The sequence below is a fragment of the Triticum urartu genome, chromosome 7 (assembly GCF_003073215.2).
Source record: "Triticum urartu cultivar G1812 chromosome 7, Tu2.1, whole genome shotgun sequence".
NCBI lineage: Eukaryota > Viridiplantae > Streptophyta > Magnoliopsida > Poales > Poaceae > Triticum > Triticum urartu.
The window spans coordinates 17,758,616-17,781,879 of NC_053028.1; the positions used below are offsets into that span (position 1 = coordinate 17,758,616).

The window sequence follows — 23,264 nt, forward strand, 5'->3', positions numbered from 1 at the left end:
TTCTATTAATTTGGACACTTAATTATATATAATGCACGCAGATGAACCGGCAATGGATGTACGGTGACAGACACACCCGCGAGTACATTAAGGGCGTGCATGAATTTCTCGATGCGGCTGAGGCAAACAAGCAGAATGGTTTTATGTGTTGTCCATGCACTGAATGTGGGAATATGAGGTCTTACTCTAACCGGAAAATCCTTCACTCCCACCTGCTTTACAAGGGTTTCATGCCACACTATAATGTTTGGACGAGGCACGGAGAAATAGGGGTTATGATGGAAGACGGCGAAGAAGAAGAGTACGATGACAACTATGTGCCCCCTGAATACAGTGATGCTGCAACGGGGGGAGCTGGTGAAGATCAAGAGGAACCAGACGATGTGCCCAATGATGCTGCCACGGGTGAAGCTGCTGAAGATCAAGAGGAACCAGACGATGTGCCCGATGATGATGATCTCCGCCGGGTCATTGTCGATGCAAGGACGCAATGCATTAGTCAAAAGGAGAAGCTGAAGTTCGATAGCATGTTAGAGGATCACAAAAAAGGGTTATACCCCAATTGCGAAGATGGCAACACAAAGCTCGGTACCATACTGGAATTGTTGCAGTGGAAGGCAGAGAATGCTGTGGCTGACAAAGGATTTGAGAAGCTACTGAAAATATTGAAGAAGAAGCTTCCAAACGATAACGAATTGCCCGACAGTACATACGCAGCAAAGAAGGTCGTATGCCCTCTAGGATTGGAGGTGGAGAAGATACATGCATGCCCTAATGACTGCATCCTCTACCGCGGTGCATACAAGGATATGAACGCATGCCCGGTATGCGGTGCGTTGCGGTATAAGATCAGACGAGATGACCCTGGTGATGTTGACGGCGAGCCCCTCAGGAAGAGGGTTCCTGCGAAGGTGATGTGGTATGCTCCTATAATACCACGGTTGAAACGTCTGTTCAGAAACGAAGAGCATGCCAAGTTGATGCGATGGCATAGTGAGAACCGAAAGAAAGATGGGAAGTTGAGAGCACCCGCTGACGGGTCGCAGTGGAGAAAAATCGAGAGAGAGTACTGGGATGAGTTTGCAAAGGACCCAAGGAATGTATGGTTTGCTTTAAGCGCGGATGACATTAATCCTTTCGGGGAGCAGAGCAGCAATCACAGCACCTGGCCCGTGACTCTATGTATGTATAACCTTCCTCCTTGGATGTGCATGAAGCGGAAGTTCATTATGATGCCAGTTCTCATCCAAGGCCCTAAGCAACCCGGCAACGAAATTGATGTGTACCTAAGGCCATTAGTGAAGAACTTTTACAGCTGTGGAATGGAAACGGTGTACGTACGTGGGATGAGCACAGACAGGAGGAATTTAACCTTAAGGCGTTGCTGTTCGTGACCATCAACGATTGGCCTGCTCTTAGTAACCTTTCAGGACAGACAAACAAAGGATACCACGCATGCACGCACTGTTTAGATGACACTGAAAGTATATACCTGGACAAATGCAGGAAGAATGTGTACCTGGGCCATCGTCGTTTTCTTCCGACCAACCATCAATGTCGAAAGAAAGGCAAGCATTTCAAAGGCGAGGCAGATCACCGGAAGAAGCCCGCCATGCGCACCGGTGTTCACGTGCTTGCTATGGTCAATGATTTACACTACGTAATCTTTGGAAAGGGTCCCGGTGGACTAGCTGTTCCGAATGACGCTGAGGGACACGCACCCATGTGGAAGAAGAAATCTATATTTTGGGACCTACCCTACTGGAAAGACCTAGAGGTCCGCTCCTCAATCGACGTGATGCACGTGACGAAGAACCTTTGCGTGAACCTGCTAGGCTTCTTGGGCGTGTATGGGAAGACAAAAGATACACCTGAGGCACGAGAGGACCTGCAACGTTTGCACGAAAAAGACGGCATGCCTCCGAAGCAGTATAAAGGTCCTGCCAGCTACGCTCTTACGAAAGAAGAGAAAGAAATCTTCTTTGAATGCCTGCTCAGTATGAAGGTCACGACTGGCTTCTCGTCGAATATAAAGGGAATAATAAATATGCCAGAGAAAAAGTTTCAGAACCTAAAGTCTCATGACTGCCACGTGATTATGACACAACTGCTTCCGGTTGCATTGAGGGGGCTTCTACCGGAAAATGTTCGATTAGCCATTGTGAAGCTATGTGCATTCCTCAATGCAATCTCTCAGAAGGTGATCGATCCAGAAATCGTACCAAGGCTAAGGAGTGATGTGGCGCAATGTCTTGTCAGTTTCGAGCTGGTGTTCCCACCATCCTTCTTCAATATCATGACGCACGTCCTAGTTCATCTAGTCGACGAGATTGTCATCCTGGGGCCCATATTTCTACACAATATGTTCCCTTTTGAGAGGTTCATGGGAGTCCTAAAGAAATATGTCCGTAACCGCGCTAGGCCAGAAGGAAGCATCTCCATGGGCCATCAAACAGAGGATGTTATCGGGTTTTGTGTTGACTTCATTCCTGGCCTTAACAAGATAGGTCTCCCTAAATCGCGGTATGAGGGGAGACTGACTGAAAAAGGCACTCTTGGAAGAGACTCAATAATATGCAGGGACGGATATTCTTGGTCTCAAGCACACTACACAGTTCTACAGAACTCTACCTTGGTGACCCCGTATGTCGATGAACACAAGAACAGTCTGCGCTCCAAACACCCGGAGCAATGCGACGACTGGATTACATGTGAACACATCAGGACTTTCAGCAGTTGGTTAGAAACACGTCTCAGAGGTGACAACACTGTTTGTGATGAGTTGTACTTGTTGTCCAGGGGACCATCTTTGACTATATTGACTTACAAAGGATACGAGATAAATGGGAATACATTTTACACGATCGCCCAAGATCAAAAGAGCACCAACCAAAACAGCGGTGTCCGCTTTGATGCAGCAACCGAGAGCGGAAAGGACACATATTATGGTTACATAGTGGACATATGGGAACTTGACTACGGACCTGATTTTAAGGTCCCTTTGTTTAAGTGCAAATGGGTCAATCTGTTAGGCGGCGGGGTACAGGTAGACCCACAGTATGGAATGACAACAGTGGATCTGAAAAATCTTAGGTACACTGACGAACCGTTCGTCCTAGCCAATGATGTGGCACAAGTTATCTATGTGAAGGACATGTCTACCAAACCGAGAAAAAGAAAAGATAAGGAAGCGAATACATCATACGATGAGCCAAAGCGCCACATAGTTCTTTCAGGAAAAAGGGACATCCTGGGAGTGGACGGCAAGACAGACATGTCTGAAGATTATGAAAAGTTTCATGAAATTCCTCCCTTCAATGTCAAGGCTGACCCAAGCATCCTGATAAACAATGAAGATTATCCATGGTTACGGCGCAATAAGCAAATGACACAAGCGAAGAAAAAGTGAAGACTTTCTCCCGCAATAAGCAAATGCTATGTGGGTGAAATTATGATACCATCCCAACTTTCAACTTTTTCAGAGTTCATTTGAAATGCTTTCATGTCTTATGGTTCGAAACTTTGATACTTCGAAAGTGATTGTCCATTTTGTACACGAAGTGCATCAAGTTTTTGTCGTAACCCTCTCTACTTTTTGGAACATGCTATGTGGGTGAAATGATGATACCATGCCAACTTTCAACCTTTTCAGAGTTCATTTTGAAATGCTTTCCAATTTCGGAGTCATTTAGCTCAAAGAATGAATTAATAGCAAACAGAATGAACTACAAAACTTTTATGAAAATAAAAACAATCAATTAAAATATTATGTTATGATCAACTAAAATAAAACTATAATATTCTTCAATAGCAAAAAGAATATAATATTTGTGACCTAAAATCAAACTATAAGTATTTAATTGTAAGTATAAATAAAAAATAAATAGCAAAGAAGAAAAAAAAATCTATTTTTATAGTAAAGTTATTCATAAACTAGTGATTCACACAAATTTTATAAAATTCCAATTTAAACTATTCAAAATTTTAAAACTAATGGCACTAACAGAAAGTTTATAATTTTTGTGACCTAAAATCAAAAAGAAATCACTAAAAAACTATAAGAATTTAGTTGTAAGTATAAATAAAAAATAAATAGAAAAAAATTCTATTTTTATAGTAAAGTTATTCATAAACTAGTGATTCACACAAATTTTTAAAAATTCAAATTTAAACTATTCAAAATTTAAAACTAATGGCACTAACAGAAAGTTTATAATTTTTGTGACCTAAAAGCAAAAAGAAATCACTAAAAAACTTGAAGTATTTAGTTTTAAGTAGAAATAAAAAAATAGAAAACCAAAAAAAGTAGAAATAAAAAAGAAAAATCCAAAAAAAAATGCCACCTACTGGGCCTCCACGGCCTGAATACGACTAGAAACCCTACATGGGCCAGGATTCAGGCCCGCAGAGGCCCAATAGGCCCACAGGCAGTAGCAAGTTTAGGCCCGAAAACCTGCATTAGAGAGGAGCTCGAATGGGGCGGCAGAGCAGCGCTTATAAACCAGTGCCGGCGCCCTTCAGCTAGCGATGTGGGACTAAACTTTTGGGCGCGGGGCGCACAAGGGCATTGGTCCCGGTTGGTGGCACCAACCGGGACTAAAGGGGGCATTGGTCCCGGTTCGTGGCACCAACCGTGACCAATGCCCCCCTTTAGTCCCGGTTGGTGCCACCAACCGGGACCAAAGGCCGCCGCTTCCCGCCCTTTGGGCTGCTGAAAATTGGCCTTTGGTCCCGGTTCGTGGCACCAACCGGGACCAAAGAGGGGCATTATAAGCCAACCCTTGCGAAATTTTCGCCAACTGCTCCATTCCCCATCGCCGACGCCGCCAGGCTGCTCGTCCTCCTCGTCGCCGTCGCCGCCGCCGAGCCCTGCCCCTCATCGTCGCCTCCGCCACCGCCGAGCCCTGCCCCGACGCCGTCAGGCTGCTCCACTTCGCCGTCCTCGCCGCCGCCGTCGAGCCCTACCCCGACGCCTTCCCGGCCCGCTCCCACTGTGAGCCGCCGTGCCGTTCCCCTCCTCTCCTGCTCTCCCCCCGCCGCGCCCTGCCACCACCGCCAGCCGCTGCCCCGACGCCGTTGCCGCCGTGCTCTTGCCGCGCCCCGACGCCGCTGCCCGCCGTGCTCTGCCCGTACGTGCTCCGCTTGCCGCGCCGCCACTGGTTCGCCGCCGCCGCCCGTCGTGTTCTGCCTCGACGCCGCCGCCTGGCGCGCTTCGCTTGCCGCGCCGCCGCCCGCCTCTGTTAATTTTTTTGAGATATATGTATGCATGTGTGTAGTGTATATATATGTGTATGTATGTGTATGTGTGTGCAGTGTATTGTGTGTGCATGCAGATATGTATATGTATGTGTATGTATGTGTATGTATGCATGTGTGTAGTGTATATGTGTATGTATGTATATGTGTGTACCAGATAACTTCGACAAGCTAGGTCGGGAACTAGCTAGGGTAGAGGGTCGAGGGTCGCCAAGTGTTCGAGGGGGCGAGGGTCGGGAAGAAGAGGAGAAAAAAAGAAGAGGAAAAAGGAGAAGAAGAGGAGAGGAAGAAAAGGAGAGGAGAAGAAGAAAGGAATAGAGGAGAAGAAGAAAAAATAGAAAAAAATTTTTCTATTTTTTCTTCTTCTCCTCTATTCCTTTCTTCTTCTCCTCTTTTTTTTCTTTTTTTTCTTCGATCTTCTCCCCTTCCCGATAGGAAAGTTTTATATAGAAAGTTACAATTTTAGAAAAGTTTTATATATGCAAAAGTTACAATTTTAGAAAAAGAAGGATAGGAAAGAAGAAAATAAGAAGAGGAAAGAAAGAAGAAGAGGAGAGGAAAAGAAGAGGAGAAATAAATAAGAAGAAGAAAAAAGAAGGAAAAGAAGGGAGAAGAAGAAAGGAATAGTGGAGAAGAAGAGAAAATAGAAGAAATTTTTCTCTTTTTCTCCACTATTCCTTTCTTCTTCTCCTCTTTTTTTTCTTCTTTTTTTTCTTGACACGTGGGGGGGTTCGAGAACATCGGACATTCATGAGAGAGGCGAGGAAGAAGGGGAAGAAGAGGGAGAAGAAGAGGAGAGGAAGAAGGAAGTCTTCTCCTCTATTCTTTCTTTTCTTCTTTCTTCTTCTTCTCTCTTTTTTATCGGGAACGAGGGTCGTCGAGAGGTCGAGGAGCGTAGAGGAGAAACCTAATAGAAAGTATCGTCGGTGTGAGATACATGTACCGTCTGTCGGACACTACACCCACATCACAAGGCGCGGGCTTCGACGCCCACGTCACTTGTGGGACGTGGATGTAGTGTCCGACACCGAAGTCCACATGTATCTCACACCCATGATACTTGCTAGCTATTTAGGGTTTCCTCTATCGAAATGAAGAGGAGAAATAAATAAGAAGAAGAAAAAAGAAGAAAAAGAAGAGAGAAGAAGAAAGGAATAGGAGAAAAGAGAAAATAGATATATTCTATTTTCTCTTTTCTCCCTATTCCTTTCTTCTTCTCTTCATTGTTTTGGTATGTACACATATTAATTAAGTCTTTGTTCTTTTTTCTAGCCCTCCGAATCGAGCACAACTTCGGTAAAGAGACGAGGCCCGAAGAAAAAGTTGAGCTCGGATGAAAAGTTTGAGATCATAGCAATCGCGCCCGACGGCCAACCTATTGAACCCCTCCGGACAAAGAGCGCATTTGTTGCTCAGTGCGGGGTTCTGGTTAGGGACAAGATCCTGATAAGCATCCAGCAATGGTTTAAGCCAGCTACAGAAGACCCTGAGGTGTCTTACGTCAATGATATGCAGAAAAATGATCTTTGGACTGAGCTGAAGTCAAATTTCACCCTACCGCCTGAGGAAAATCCAGAGAGCCCAGTTAAAGAGAAATTAATCAAGTCTTTTGCTCTGAAGAGGATGGCAGAACTATTCAGGAGGTGGAAGAAAGAGCTGAATAAGTTTGTCGAAAATAATGAGACACCAGAATTCAAGGGCAGATATGAGAAGATCAGAGATCACTGGCCCGCATTTGTGGCCCACAAGACATCAGAAAAGAGTAAGAAGATGTCGGCGACAAACAAGCAAAATGCTGCGAAGAAGAAGCTTCACCATCGCACGGGGTCAGGTGGCTACCTCATAGCCCGGCCTAAGTGGTCCAAGAGTGAGAATGATCTGGTTCATAAAGGGATCGAACCAGAGACAAATAACTGGCCAGACCATTGCCGGACTTGGTTCTTCGGGGCTGGCGGAACCCTGGACCCTGAAACAGGGAAGTGCATTTGGACGAACGATCAAATGGACATACCAGTCAGTAAGCTTAAGCAGTATATCGAAGCAGCGCAGGAAGGGACGTTCTTTCCAAACAGAGAGAACGACGAGCTCACAATGGCCCTCGGGAATCCTGAGCACCCTGGACGGACACGAGGCACGCCAGGCTCCGTTCCGTGGAAGGTTGGGTTTCCGGACGCAGGCGGTTACAATTCCCATGAGAGGAGGAAAAAAGTGCAGCAGACCCAAATGTAGGCGCTGCAAGCAAGGGTGGACGCGATAGAGGAACGAGAAGCAAATCGCAACAAACGTACTGCCGAAGCCTCCCCCGAAGCTACCCCGCCATCTCAGCGCAGAAGCAGCGTGGCTTCCATCGAGCTGCTTCAGCCAGAGCATGCCTTGACGGCTCCTGCCAGCTATCCCGTGGATGCTATCACGGAGTCTCAAAATTGCCACCTTATGACGCAATGGATGAATTTGAAGGTCAAGGCGGCTGTTGGCTCTGTTTATCCTACTGAACCCGGCGCAACTTTTCACTGCTGGCCGATTCCAGAAGGTTATGCTAGGGTGATGGTGGATGAGATAACGGAGGGATTTGAGGACCTCCAGCTTGACCACCCTACCAGTGAAGGGGAGACTCGGCTGGGGTCTGCTTTGAAGACTCCATGCCTATGGCGGAAGGAGCTCATCAACCTTCCGAACTGGACGCCTCCGCCTCCTCCTCCTTCTCCGGCGAGTCAGGGCACTCCGCCTCCACCGCCTCCTCCTCCTCCGGCGAGTGACGATCAGGGCCCTCGGCCGGCTCCTTCTCCGGTGCGCGGCGGCACTCCGCCTCCTTCTCCGCCTGCGCCGACGCGCCCGAGCAGCCAGCCTCCTCCTTCTCCGCCTCGTCAGCAAGGGCGGAAGAGACCTGCCGCCGCTGCAGCTGCTCCGGCGCGTCGTAGTCCTTCTCCTCCGCCGCTTAAGCAAGTAAAGAAGACAACCGCTACGTCTGCTCGGTCGGCGTCTAGCAGTACAACCAGAGGCGGGAGGACATACAGATTCGGTCCTTCTCTGAAGACTCCAGAGAAGTTACCATACGAGAGGACCCAGGAGGAGAACGCCGAGATCGCGCGAGAAGAAGTGAAGAAATTCTTTGAAGGGGTGAAAGCAAAGAAACATCCACCTCCGGAGGAGAAGGTAGATCGGGTGAAAGTGAAGCGCACTCTGGCTGCCCTGACAAAACCACCGAAGTCTGATCCGCCGAAAGGAAACTATGACCGCATTATTGGAAAGGAATTTGCCGAAGCGGAGCGGTCGGGAAGTACTGTCAGTGATCAAAGGCTGAAAGAACGACGAGCTGGGAAACAAATTGCCCAGCTCGGCGAACAAGCGAAGCAATCGTGCCCCCCGCTCAAGGTGCCTAGCCACAACATCGATAATGATCCGAGGATGGTGCCCGGTTATAGTAATCTTGCAGATTACCTGCCCGACGAAGTACATTATGAACCCATGGACGTGCAGATACAAAGATACGAGTACGGGAAGCCTCTCGTCAAAGATGAAAGATCTCTATCAACGACGATGCGAAGATTGCATGATTGGTACTTGAAAATCTGCAGAGACTCTGGGGGGAGGAGTACTTTGTATTTGAAAGTTAAAAAGGAGCATGACCTCGTTGGAATTGATCTGTTGCCTGTTCCATTTGAGGAGTTCTATCAGTTTTTCAATCAATTGGCCCTCGATAAAGCAACGGTCACCTGCTACTGTCTGTAAGTACTACTACTTCTGTCATTAAGTCTCTCCATATAGCTCAGCTCTTTCATTGCATGTATTTATAATCATCCTCACTATATTATGCAGATTGAAGATCGTCGAATTGAAGAAAAGACAAGTCGGTGATATTGGGTTCATTAACACATATCTCATAGATGCAACTCAGGTTAAATTTCATGCCGCAGAAACCGAGGCCAGCATGCTAGAATCGTTGATAATAAATCAAAACAAAGATATAATACTCTTTCCTTACAACTTCAAGTGAGTGTTACTGTCTTGTGCGTATTCGGTTTCCCTTATATATTAGTCAAGGTTATAGTAATGTAATTGATGAGTTATGCATGCGTGTGCAGTTTCCACTATATTCTCCTACATATTAAGCTTGAGCAGGGACTAGTAACCGTCTTAGACTCAAGACGAAAAGATCCCAAGGACTATGCAGACATGACTCAAATACTCGAGAAGTAAGTTAAATCGATCATTATCCACCATATCAGCAACTTTGTTCATTTCCTGATATATCAAGTAATTGTTTTCTTTGTCCGGCAGGGTTTGGAGAAAATTCACCAGAAAAGCTCCGGGACTGCCGAAGGAGCTGCAATTTAGACACCCGAAAGTAAGTACTAGCTATAGTAGCATTTTAAGCGCATCTACTAGTCATTCAAGCGCTAGTTTCATCAATACCATTTGGCATTCTTGCTTATCAGTTTGATTAACCTCTATTTCTTGTAAAGTGGTTGTGGCAGCAACAAGGGAATGATTTCTGTGGATACTATGTTTGCGAGTCCATCCGCCACACGACCTGTGAGCGGGGCTACACTGACGAACAATATGAAGTACGTAAATAACAACTTTCACAATTTTATTTTATTACCATCATTTGTGTTGGGTTTCATTCATTCATATATATATATGTATTGACCCCCTTCTTTAAATTAGATGTTTCGGAAGCGGGATGAACTCCTAGCACCAGCTCGCATGCGAGGAATTCAAGAGGAATTGGCGGCATTCTTTCTTGACCACGTGATCCCTGAAGACGGAGAATTCTATGTGGACCCTGAGTCCTTATGATTATATTTGTAAGAGATAATTATTGTATATATGTAGCCGGTCAGATAGATATACGAGAACTTGTTGTTCGACCAATCTCTCGGAGAAGGAGAGGTGGTCGATATCACTTCTCTCTGTATATATGCATATATGTTCATGACGATCTTTCTATTTCCTTCGTTTGCTTAATTACTAGCTAGCTAGCGTGTCTAGTCCTCTCTATATACGTATGTATAGTACGTAGCGTCGACCAAGCACGGACATAACAGAGGACACTTCTCTCTATTAATTATAACTAGCTAACACAATATATGAAACACCTAAATTAACCCCCCAAAACCCCCAACCCCCCCCCTTTCAAAAAAAAAACAAAAACCCCAGCCACAGAAGTGCTGACGCGTGGATGCCTATTGGTCCCGGTTGGTGCCACCAACCGGGACCAAAGGGTCTCCTGGCTGGGCTCTGCGCACTGCCCACGTGGAGGGCCTTTAGTCCCGGTTCTGGATTGAACCGGGACTAAAGGGGGGAGGTATTAGTACCGACACTTTAGTCCCGGTTCCTGAACCGGGACTAAAGGCCCTTACGAACCGGGACTATAGGCCCTTTTTCTACCAGTGTATAGAGAAGAATAGGCGATATCTGGTGATCAAGGGGGGGGCTTGCCTGGTTGCTCTGGCAAGAGGGAGGAGGAGGAGTCGACACCGTAGTCGAATTGGGGTCGCCGACAGTCTCGGGGTCTACCGGAAAGAAGTAACGGAGGGGGAACACAGTAAATAATAGAGCAGTCAAAGGATTACAAAGCATAACAAGGCAATACGCGGTGCCAGGGGTGATCTAACGCAGGAATAGGTGATACCGGCAAGGGGGGACATCCGGAAAAGTATTCCCGGTGTTTTGCGTTTTCGGACAGATGAACCGGAGGTGGATTGTTCCATGTTTGCTATCCTAGGGACGTGTGGCGGACGAATAGACTGCGTATCCGGATTTGTCTCGTCGTTCTAAGCAACTTTCATATATAAATTTTTTTTCATCCGTTTTACGGTTTATTTTATATTAATTTTCAAAGTTTTATTGTTTTTTTTTGGAAATTTCTGGTTTTATTTTATTTTGATGTAATTCGAATTGACCAAATCAATTTGACTAGTCAAAAGGGGCAGGTGTGGCCCACATGTCATTGTCACTTGGGTTAATAAAATATCTAACCTTTTTATAGGGGTGATAAAACATCTAACTAATTTAATGGGGTCCTACATGTCATCTAGTACTAGACTAACTTAGCATTAAATTAGTACTACTAAACTAGTCCTATTTAGCCTAATTAAACAAAGGGCCGGTCCACTGCAGTGGCACACCGGCCACACACCACACACACACACACACGCTGCACACACCTAGCACACTCACTCACGGCCATGGCCATGGCAGCCGGCAGCAATTAGCGGAGCAGCATAGCAGTAGCAACAAACGGCGGCAGCAGAGCAGCGTAGCTAGCAGGGCAGTAGCTAGCGGAGCGGCGGCAACTAGGAGCGGGTAGAGCAAGCAGCAGTAGCAGCGCGCGAGCAACAAGCAGTAGAGGGAGCAGCGTACCAGCAGCAAGAAGCAGCAGGCAGAGCAGCAGCAAGCGCGCGTCGGCAGGTGCAAGCAAGCGGGGCGCTAGCACGCGGGTGCGGACGCGACTGGATAAGACAGGCCGCGGCCAGTGGCCAACACGGCCAGGCGCGCGCAGGGGAGGCCGCGGCCAGCAGCAGCAGCAGTACACGGGGGTGCGGGCACGTCGTTTACGCGACGGACGCGGAGGCATGAGCCGCAGTACTCGGCAAGCGACGTTGGCAGCAGCAGGTCGGGCACAGGACGGCAGCGAGCGAGTGACGCGGGCGCGAGGAACAGCCAACGCACGGTCGGCGAGCAGAGGGCAAGCGCGGCGCGCGGTGACAGCAGTAGCGGCAGTAGAGCAGCGCAAGGAGCAGCAGGCGCGCGTACGCGGACACTGAGCTTCGGTCATGGCGGCCGCCGGCTCGTACAGGCAACTACGGCAACGAATCGAGACCATGACGAGGGGCGTTCGGAGGAGGAGCTCACCGCTAGTCCGGTGCCGTGCTCGGGGAGGGTCGGGGTGGACTGGAACGATGGGAATCGATGACGGTCGCCGGCGATGTACGCGCTGAAGATGACGGCGATGGTGAGCGTACGGACCGCCCCGGCTCGATTCGTCGCTCTTGACGGGCGGAGTGGTCCGTGAAGATTCTCCTGGACATGGAGCTAGACGAGGGGAAGCTTGGTGGGCGCGAGGACGACGGAGGCCATGGAGGCTGCGTAGTCGCGCGTGAAGAACATGAGCGAGGGAGGAGCGAACGTGGGGAGGGGGAAAGATCTGGGGGACGATGACGAGGCCGAGGGGTCGCAGGCGCGTCCTTATCCCCTGCACGCCGACGCCGGCGAGGTGGTCGGGCGGCGACCGCGCCCCTGTAGCGGCACGGTCGGCCAAACAGGGAGACGACCGGTGGGGTGGGGGAGTGGGCTGGTTTGGCTTGGGTGGGCCGAGGCCCAGAGGAGCAGGGGCCTTTTGCACATCGTTTTTTTTTGTTCTTTTGCTTATTCTGTTTTCTTTTCCTTTTATGTTTTATATTTTCTACTATATTTTATTTTACTTTTACTTTTATAAAATACAGCACTAGCCCCTAAATTATTATTAACAATTAATCCACTTCTACAAATAATTTGGCACTTTAATAAAACATGTTTATATTTGTTTACTATTTATATGCATTTAATAATTGTTTCTGGCTACTGTTTTATTTATTTATTTTCATTTAAACCTTTTATGAAAAGATGCTTCCTCCACCAATATTACTTATGATTTCTTTTCCACACCCAGAACATTTTAGTTCGAATGTTTGAAAACTTTTGTCGTTTGACTTGATTTTGAATTTTGAATTCGAACGGGGTTGAACCATCGCGGGGTAACGACAGTAATCATGGTGAAGTGGCATCATTACCCGAGGTTACTGTAGCTTAATTATCCGGGCATCACAAAAGAGATACAACTTTATCTGCTACTCCAACCTACTACTAAACAATGCAAGTACGAAACCTCTTAAGCAAAGATCCTGACTGTAGAGGCACCAAACTGCATGCGTTCTCAACGAATCTCTACCCCAAGAAGAAGCTGTGGACCGATCGATCGACCGACCATATGGATGGATCATTTCAACGGCCTTGGTCGATGACGGAGCCTAGGAACGGCGCCGGCTCCGAGCTCGATTGCCCGTTGACCTCGGAGCTCATGTAGCTGGTGTCGCCTCCGCCCTTGATCTGCCACTCCGTGATGTAGCTGGGCTTCGGCACCCAGTCGGGTGCCTCGACGTCGCCCGCCAACATCGCCACCACCCTCGACATGGGCGGCCGCTGGTGGGGCGAGCCCTGGGTGCACACGAGCGCCACCTTGATGGCCCGAAGCACCTCCTCGCTGTCGAAGTCCTCCAGCCTGGGGTCTAGCATGTCCAGAGGTTGGCCGTCCTCATACAGTTCCCAGACCTGGAAGCATCGAGATGGTAAGCTAAAATGCAGCACTGCGCACAGAATGCACACATTCACATATGCCCAAACTGTGTGTTGAGAGGGTTTGATTTAAAATTCTGTGAAGACAAGTGAGCTCTATATTTCCAATATTTAGTAGGAATTTTCACTATGGGTTTTACCGATAACACAAAAAATACTAGGGCCTAGATTTCCTCAGTGAGCTTACCCATTCGAAAATATAAACCTTGCTTTGGTCCTCAGTAGTGTAATAGTTTGGTCTTCCAGCTAAAGTCTCCAATACCACGACGCCAAATGCAAACACATCAACCTTCTCTGTCACATGGCCTCTCATGGCATACTCTGGTGCAAGATAACCACTTGACAAAGGAGTCGATAAACGCCATTAGGATACATATGGAAATACTACATAAACCTAAAAGTTAGCAGGATAGAAATGCACTTACAATGTACCAGCAACTTTTGTGCTCACATGTGTCTCCTGGTCATCATAAAGTTTTGCGAGCCCGAAATCTGAGATCTTAGGATTGAGATTTGCATCAAGCAAGACATTGCTGGCTTTTATGTCCCTGTGCACAACACGGATGCTGGATTCTTCATGAAGATAGGCCAGACCTCTTGCAATTCCTAAGCATATCTCAAAACGCGTTGACCAGTCTAGGTTTGACTTCCCTTTTCCTGCATATGTGAGTTTAAATTTTTAGTTGTCTATACTAACTCCGAAGTTGCAGATATTTAACTGTCGAAAAACATAAGTTGTACCAAACAGAGCACGGTCCAGGCTTCCATTCTCCAGGTACTCATAAACCAGCAATGGCTTATTGCCCTCAAGGCAGCAACCATGCAACTTCACCAGATTACGGTGTTGCACCCGAGATATTGTTTCTATTTCCGTCGCGAATTCCTTTTTCCCTTGATGAGATGTTTCAGACAGCTGCTTCACTGCCACGAACCTACCATCAGTTAACTTTCCCTGCAAAAAGTCAATACTTTTCATCAATGGAAGAAGGTTTAGGTACCACGCTGCCAAACATCATTTGTTCCAGATACACTTTCCCTTCATTTTAGGAATTTTATCAACATGTATATGGAGAAACTATAAATACAAAAAATTACTCGTATAGACAGGTCTTCCTTCTGATATTTAAGACTATGTATGGGATGAACCAACCTTAAAAACCGACCCATATCCTCCTTGACCAAGAAGGTTATTAGAACTGAAATTTTCAGTAGCTGACCTCAGCTCCCCATAGCTGAGGACATTAGGTCTTCCAACAATGCTGTATAGCTCTGCAAGACATCACAAAAGATATAACGAGTTTACTTCGACGGCTCCTTTGCCAAGTTAGAACAAAATGTGGTCCTAGTGTATCCCATACCTTCTTGCTCCAAAGCTAGTTTTCTCTTTTTCTGCCTCCATACAAAGATTCCAGCAAATGCTAACAATCCTAAAACTACAACACCAACTATAGCTCCCGCGATCACACCTGTTTTACTACCTTTCTTTACCACCGCATTACGCACTGTAGGGGTGAAATCTGACAGAAAGTTCACTTGTTAGAAATGTGATGTCATAGTCAGTATTTCAAGTCAGGTTCAATGAAAGGTATTATTATATGTAAACTGGTTGGTGTATTGTAACTTAAATGTCAGACTGTATACATGTATTAGGTATTTCAATTATCTAAAACTTCCTTCACAGAAATCTAAACATCTCAAATGACATACTTTTCAAAGTAATAACTACTTATGATTAGCCCGGTAACCCACATGTTGTATCTTGGTAATTTCTAAGTTGCAAAAAAGAAAAGTCGACGATACATCTAACCTAGGTTAGTATTTGAAGCTGGTAACAATCTGTGAATAGTATGGTAACTCACACATTACCGGGTGGGAAGTTATGATCTTGAAAAATGTCACCAAAACATCTCAAATGGCATGTACTTTTAAAGTGATAACTACCTTTGTTTAGCCTGGTAACTCAAGTTCTGCAGGTTGATAACTTTTAACCAAAAAAAGAGTTGACGGAACATATCAACATGGGATGTAGTTTCAAAATCTCATCACTAATGATTTTAAATCGGATGTACCGTTAGAGACTAAAACATTTTGAATTTTATAGCGAATCGTGATGACATCTACAGTTTTGTCTTCCTTGTGTCATTGTGTGCATGCAATGAAGCTACTTTACTTACCCCTAAATAAATAACCATCACCACATAGTCGTGTCCTTTTCATGTTGATGCTTAAGTATTTTTTGTTGCTTTTTGTTCACGATGCAGAAGATTGCATTCAGCATAACTTTAATATGTGTTTCTAGCAAGTTAATATGGAGAATGGTAGTCGGTAAAAAATCATTATTTCAAGTCAAGGGATATACTTGGTGTTGCACTCAAAGCTGAGATCGCAGGCCCATAGTAGCCTTGAGTAGGAATGCAGCAAGTGCCCTTGCCAGCCCAGAAGAGATGAATATCTAGAAAGTTCTTCGTGACAGGAACAGTATACTGCTTCCTAACAGCTGTGAAAGATTTCCCGCCTGCGGCCTTCCTTATGTCAAAGTTCTGCTCCTTACGTTCACCCTATACAAATAAGAAGAATAAATTTATAGCTGGCTTATAAGCTAACAAGCTATGGGTACTGTTTAATTTATCACTTAATAGCGGCAACCTACCTGGACATATATATCAAAAACCCTTCTACCTCTGCTCTTCCAAGACTGGGTGTCTGGGAAGTCAAAGTCTGCAAACAGAAGTGTGACTGTATAGTTTCCATTTTCTAGTCCAATACCATAGTATCTTAAGGATGACGGCGACATCCTTGCATTCTGGAACAGTTCTGGATCAAGTGTATTCAGAAACTGGCCCGGACTGTGGATTATATAACTTCCATTATTTGCCTCCATGAACTTTCCAACGTTGCTAACACCCCATGTTGGTGCTCCTGTAACATATAATGACGCAGCTCCAAGACTGGCACGATCAGGTTGATACACGGAATTATCAGGGCCTACTATGGATTTTCCAGAGTCCACAGCAAAGGAAGAAGCTGCAAGCAGGTTAAATTATTTAAAATTGGTATTAGTTTAGTAAAACTGCAGTTGCACATTCTTAAAATTTCAAAATGCAGAAGTCTCACACTTTGGAGAATCAAGAAAACATGGTGTATTACGCTGAAGGCACCCCCACCCCGCAGGTAAGACACTGCAAATGTAACAATGTGACATTTTAAACCCAAAATACGAGGTGAGAGAACATAATAATCATACATGATGGTCTTGAGGAGATATTGAAATATGGACGAACCTGTTGCTGGAACTATCGGCCACAAAATTGTTTGCCACCAGATTCCTAAGTAGGATGATCAACAGGCAAAAATTAGAATTCATTGTTCATACTTCATAGCATCTTTATGACTTCTTTTCTATAACTTAAATAAAAAACGTTGAGTTACTCTTAATTAATTTGCTCAATTTTGTGCTAGGCTGTAAGACTAATATGTCACTCGATAAACACTAGGCATCTAAATTTATTTATAAATACTTAAGATATATGCACCAAAACAACCTTTCAGATTTATATAGGAATCTAGCTTATTTGATGTCTACATATAAGCCTAATAAGTTAGCCCAGGAGCCTATTTTTGATGAAACCTGCCCTTTCTTAGGCTGGATTTGGTTCATCCAGTAATAGGAGTTTCAGAATTTGGAACTTACAATTGTGAATTTTTAGCCCATGAAGGAATGCTTCCTGAGAGCTGGTTGTAAGAAAAATCTCTACAAAATAATAGAACGAAAGAACCATTAGAAATTGCATAAGCACGCCTTGCTTTTATTGTGTAAATAAATTGAACCATATTACATACAAATTTTTAAGCAATGGTCCTACTGAGCTTGGAAGGCTTCCTGAAAGGCTATTATTCCCAAGAAATCTAGTCACAACAAAATTTATATAGATTAGCAAAATGATGAAAGTCTTCCTTTTGTACAAATACACTTTGAAAGTCAAGAGAGTCCATACAAGAAGGCGAGTGAGTTCAGATTCAACAAGGTTTGTGGTACTTGGCCTGTGATATTATTGAAACTCAAATCCCTATAATAATAATAATAAAATCAGAAAGAGAAGATGTCATCAGCCAGTGTATAATCTATAGTAATGCAGTGTTTTGCAAGAAAGGCACTTGGCTATAGTTTATCGTCAGAATAAAATGCTTACAGTAAATTTAAACTGGTGAATTTCGAAAAGTCTATTGAAACAAGCTTATCAGATATCCTACAGTTCCTCAAAACCCTGCAAAACATTTAAATATTTTAGGATTAAACTTGGATCTTTACAACTGTAATTGAGCTATTAACTGAATGACATACAGGGTGTTCAAAGATGTCAGATTATTGATGAATGCAAGTGAAGAAGAGCTCCCATTTAATATATCACCAATTCGTCTGCACCACAGAAGTAGATTAATTAATTTTCATTGCTGCAACCTTCACATTTAAGAATGATATTTAGTTCTTATCGCCGGCAATGGGCACTTACAAGCTTGCCAATTGGCTAAGATTGGAAAGAGTAGCTGGAATTGGACCTTGAAAAGAATTACCCTGAAACCTCCTACAGTTCATAGATCTAGTTAGTCATTTAAAGCATCATTTCCTGACGAATGCAGCAAAAGTAGTGAAAGAATAGATAACTCTATTCCTTGGAAGAAAAGGAAAGTGAATTCAATATTGACTGATACTATCACCTTCTCCGAAAAGGAAATTACTAATCTAACATCTTACACCTTAAATGGAAATTTTCTTAAGAGGCCACAAGGAGATTCAGCACGTTCAAGAAAGCCTCACGTAACTAAAACTGTTGCTATTTAAAATGAATCTTCCACTTCCACATGATTTATGTTTAGCGCAAAATAAAGCTCAGCTTGTAAATAACTATATCAAACTGAAAAAAAAATCTTTCAAACCTCCCTGCAAATAAATAGACTTTGAAATTGTGTAAACAACATGCAGTATTTTCATTTTTACAGCATTACTATGACTTAGAACATAAGTGATCTTACAGCTCTGTTAAACTGCTCCAGCTACCAATATAATCTGGTATTTTCCCAGTGAAATCATTATCTGACGCCCATCTAAACAAAGAGAGGAGAAGTACATAAGATTGAATGCTGTGGAGTATTATAATATATCAACAACACGCGGCAACTATAGGCATACAATTTTTTCATTTTCGTAAGCTGGAAAAGTGATGATGGCAGTGGACCACTAAAGCCAGAACTGTCAATGTACCTGTAATTGAGAAACAGAGAAAAAATACACATTGGATAAGGGGCTGACTAATCCAAGCAAGAAGCAACTGACTTGGCAGAAGAATATAGAGTTCCCAGAATTCAGTAAATACGTACAGTTCCTCAAGTTTTGCCAGGTTTCCCAGTTCCGAAGGAAGCGAGCCACTAAAATTGTTTCCGCCCAAGCCCCTATGAATGCACCAATAGTTTTAGTTAGGCATGCGAACTTTATATTCTGCAAGTCATGAAGGCTATCAGCATAGCTACCCTTCAAACCAAAAGTAAATCTAAACTTGTATGATAAAATACAATCATATAGTTATAACAAATATTTCTTACAATTTTATAAGATTCTTAAGGTTCCCGAGCTCCTTTGGTACAGGTCCAGATAATGCATTGATACCAAAAGTCCTGATATGTTCAAGAGAGGAACTGTGAGACTAATTGCGGGGAAATAAATGTATTCATTGTTGCAAACTTGCAATCATGATTTGAGGTATGAATCTCACATGGACTTCATAGCAGTCAACTCCCCGATGAAAGATGGTAAAGGCCCTGTCAAGTAATTTTGCCCTAAATCCCTGAAACAACATTGAATCAGATAGACGAGTAAATTTGGTGTGCGACTGGAATTATATACAGAATGCCGGTTTCAAGCTAGGACAATAGACTATATATAAGTTAGGACCATTTCATTTCAGGTGTGCAAGTTGAGAGTTCATACAGATCGGTCAGGGCTGTGAGGTTCCGCAACTCTTCTGGTATGGGGCCCACCGCGTCCAGGGCGTATATTTTCCTGCACCGCAAGCATCCCATTAGCTAACACCTTATCGATCTACCAATCGCCCGCATTGATCCAAGTAACGAAACCGTCGCTAGATCTGGCATTCCATCAAACATGCTGAGCGCGGGCAGGGCCTAAGAAGAGCACTTACAGCCTGGTGATGCGGCAGACGGAGGTGTTGCCGCCTGTGCAGACTTCGCACTTGATGGCGGCCTTGAAGATGTCGTTGTTGTCGATGTTGGTGTTGTCTATGGCAGCGCCGGTGCAGGGGTCGCCGCTGATGTTCCATTGCGGCCCCGCCTTCTGGCCGAGTTTGGCGAACACAGCATGCAGCGCCGCCGCTGCAAGACAAACAGAAAATAACGGTTAAGAAAGTCATCCTCGTTGCTGCTCAGCGGTCCGATGGCGATCTCACGGCCGAGAGGTAGCATCTAGACTACAGGAAAAGAAACCACGAGTGAAAGCGGACATGGTTTCTGATTCTGACTTTTGTATTTGGAGGAGCAAAAGTGATGTAAAACAGCAAATGTTTGTATTTTAGAAACATGGAGCGGACAAGTTGCAAACAGTCGGATTCAAAACGCGACGGTGGATGAAAACTGCCATCAAACCACGTTCCCGCGTGGTAATTCCTTTTTTTAGGGGAAGCCACGTGGTAATTCCTGAGTGGGTCATGCACTAAGACGCCACACGGTATTACCGTGCAAAGTGAAGCGTCGAAGGAAAATTCTGTAAACTAGCCGGCTGGTTGCTCGATGCGTGCATCTTTCTCTCTCTTTCTCCCAAGCTTCCACTGGAGCGCATCAGCTCACCTCTCTAATAAATTAAAACCCCTCCACCGGAGCGCATCAGCTCATCCCTCTCCTGACTCCCCTTCTCGCTCACGGCCGGCCATGGGGTAGGCGTAGAACCTAGATTTTTTTTATCTACCAAGCTCCAAGGAGATGTTGGAACTACGCGCGGAATGGATTCGGAAACGAACAGCATGGGAAAACCTAACACTTAAGATCCACGGGGGGGAAATTCGAGCATGCTCACCGTCAGCCGGGTCGGTCGTCCTTGTTTGTTGAGCATGCGCAACCGCCGCAAGAAGCAACAAGAGCGCCGCACCATGGAGGATCATGAACAACCTCATCTCCCTCACTTTGCTTGTATGTGTGCTCTATCTGCGCTCATCCCTTCCGACTTCCGGAATATATATAGAGAGAGGTAGGTGGTGAGGGATGAGAGAGAGCCGGCCGGAGCTTGTTGACACGACCAGGTCGATCGATACATCACCTAGCCAGCCACGTAATTAAGGTGCAGCGAACGTTCCCTCAAGAAAAAGGTCACGATGGAGAAGCAACTCGGTCCTCCAATCTCATGTGCGCAAGTGGATTAATTGTTGAACGGCCACTTGATTAATTATCATTAGCTGCCTGATGGAACACGTGTGGCTCCGTTTATTAGAGTATATATGGTCTCAGATGTTGGACTGGAATTGCAGGACCGCATGCCATGCATGCATGCGACCGCTGCAAACAAGTGGACGTGTTGGGAAACCTTCCCGTACGTACGTCAAGTAGTATTTCTTTTCACATTTTGGCTGTTCAAATGCAGCTCTCAGTATTACTAAAAAAAATGCAGCTCTCAGCACCCAGATAAATAATTGGCCATATGCCACTACCGGTATCATAAGCATGCGGCAGGTAGCAAACGATGCGTACTTAATTAATAATTATATGGTACTGGCGGCTATAGAAAGTTGGAATCTCACCAATTCACCCTAATAAAATATAATTCAGTAGGATAAGCTGTCCGTGTCATTGTGTTAACAAGACAGGGTTTGAAATACAATCGATGAGAGGAGCTGTAAAAAGGGATCGATACCCCGAGACGGACTACTCGCCAGCTTCCACAACAGCATCTCTACAACGAACATGCGGACCACCTGAGACGGAGGGCATGCAACCTTGTCAAACACCCTGTAGTCCATCTCTCACGTCGTATGAACCAAGACAAGATTCATAGTCGGAAATGAAGCTAATACGAGGTTATGGGAGCATACGTGGCTTGGGGAGACCCCTTTGCACTTCAATATCCTACTCTGTACAACATTGTTCAACGTAGAGAAGCCTACGTTGCAACCGTTTTACAATCCACTCCCCTCAATATTAGCTTTCGGAGGACGCTAGTTGGAAATCGTTGGGAGGCCTGGCTTCATCTTGTAAGACGTTTGATGGATGTACAGCTGTCTCAGCAGCCAGATCAGCTGTATTGAAAACTTACTAAGAACGGTGTGTTCTCGGTCAAATCCATGTATCTGGATGTCATAAACTCTAGCGTCATTCCTTCCTCGAAGTACGTTTGGAAAGTAAAGGTACCTTTGCGTATCAAAGTGTTTATGTGGTTTGTGCATAAACAAGTCATTTTGACTAAGAATAATCTGGCAAAACGCAACTGGGTGGGTTCTGCTAGATGTAGTTTTTGTGACCATAACGAAAATATCAAACACCTCTTTCTTGATTGTCCGTTGGCTAAAATTCTGTGGCGGTCGATTCATATTGCGTTTAATATTAATCCGCCCACCTCCATTAACATGTTATTTGGAACGTGGCTTGATGGGGTTGATTCCGATACAGCGAGGCACATTCGTGTTGGCGTTTGTGCTTTATTATGGGCAATCTGGAACTACAGAAATGATTTAGTTTTTAACAGATCAAAGAGCATTCACTTTTTGCAGGTTGTCTTCAGGGCCACGGCGTTGATCCGTATGTGGTCGCTACTCACTCCGACGGAGGCCAGAGAGCGTTTGGTTACTGCGTCTACCCGATGGGAGATGGTAGCTCGGGATATTTTCAACCGGTTTGGATGGCGGTCATGTGATAGGATAGGCATGTAGTGCTCCTATTTTATTTGCCAGCCGGTTGTGGCTTTTCGTTTTAGCTCTTATGAGCTTTTGTTTATTTTCACTCTTCGAGACTTGGAGACTTGTTGTTGGATTATCTTTTTAATAATATGAGCCGTATGCATCTATCTGATGCAGAGGCTGGGGTAAAACCCCTTTTCAAAAAAACGTCGTATGAACCAATGGCCACCAGTCCTCAGTCGTGGTTGGTATCATGGGCGTGAAATGATGAAGGGGATGCGGATATAGATTATAGAGGCTCCACTAAATCCAGTCGACGGTGATCTTGGGAGCCGGGCCTTCCTTAGGATGACCTAATAGGAGGTTAGGAGCAGATGAAGAGGCATCCGGGGCCGGAAGAGGACGCCTGCGACTAACCACAAGGCGACGGGGCCGCCCAGCGCCAGAGCCCACAAGCCCGACAAACGTGGCTGCATCTGGCAGAGGAGAACGCCTCCCTCCAGCCACACTCGTCGTCTGCACACCCCGCAGCAGGGTCAGCCCCTCCTTAGCAACGACGATGCGCTCAATAGAGGCCTCCTGCACATGATACGGCGGCAAGAGGCCCTAGATTCCGAAAGCGGGTAAATCTCGAGAGAGGGGATCGATGATTCGATGTAAGAAGTGGCGCTATATGTTTAGGCATGGCAGGCTTGGATACCTATACGGGACGTGTGATTAACTCTAATTTTTGGGCTAACTAGTAAGCATGCACGTGCAACGCACGTCTCAAACGTAAAA

General features: G+C 45.2%; 1 protein-coding gene across 1 annotated transcript; it reads right to left on the bottom strand.

Annotated features, from left to right (window-relative positions):
- Window positions 1-12,980: 12,980 nt before the first annotated feature.
- On the bottom strand, window positions 12,981-20,901 carry LOC125525426 (probable LRR receptor-like serine/threonine-protein kinase At1g56140). Its single transcript, XM_048690444.1, has 24 exons — window positions 20,675-20,901; window positions 19,788-19,977; window positions 19,577-19,648; window positions 19,362-19,433; window positions 19,192-19,263; window positions 18,970-19,041; window positions 18,782-18,853; window positions 18,625-18,696; window positions 18,105-18,176; window positions 17,936-18,010; window positions 17,784-17,858; window positions 17,589-17,660; window positions 17,434-17,499; window positions 17,285-17,344; window positions 16,875-16,919; window positions 16,708-16,772; window positions 16,244-16,617; window positions 15,953-16,151; window positions 14,952-15,110; window positions 14,744-14,862; window positions 14,335-14,545; window positions 14,019-14,250; window positions 13,781-13,931; window positions 12,981-13,569 (listed from the first exon to the last, which is right to left on the bottom strand). The coding sequence occupies exons 1-24, from the start codon at window positions 20,769-20,771 to the stop codon at window positions 13,243-13,245; spliced, it is 3,021 nt and encodes a 1,006-aa protein (XP_048546401.1). The 5' UTR covers window positions 20,772-20,901; the 3' UTR covers window positions 12,981-13,242.
- Between the last annotated feature and the right edge of the window lie 2,363 nt (window positions 20,902-23,264).

What these genes read in the sequence shown, in the direction of transcription:
- LOC125525426 (XM_048690444.1), bottom strand. Translation starts at nt 20,771, where the DNA reads ATGAGGTTGTTCATGATCCTCCATGGTGCGGCGCTCTTGTTGCTTCTT. An exon ending in TTCACCAGTTTAAATTTACT is followed by an intron (nt 17,661 to 17,783) that starts GTAAGCATTTTA and finishes TTATTATTATAG; the next exon opens with GGATTTGAGTTTCAATAATA. An exon ending in TTTTTGATATATATGTCCAG is followed by an intron (nt 16,152 to 16,243) that starts GTAGGTTGCCGC and finishes TTATTTGTATAG; the next exon opens with GGTGAACGTAAGGAGCAGAA.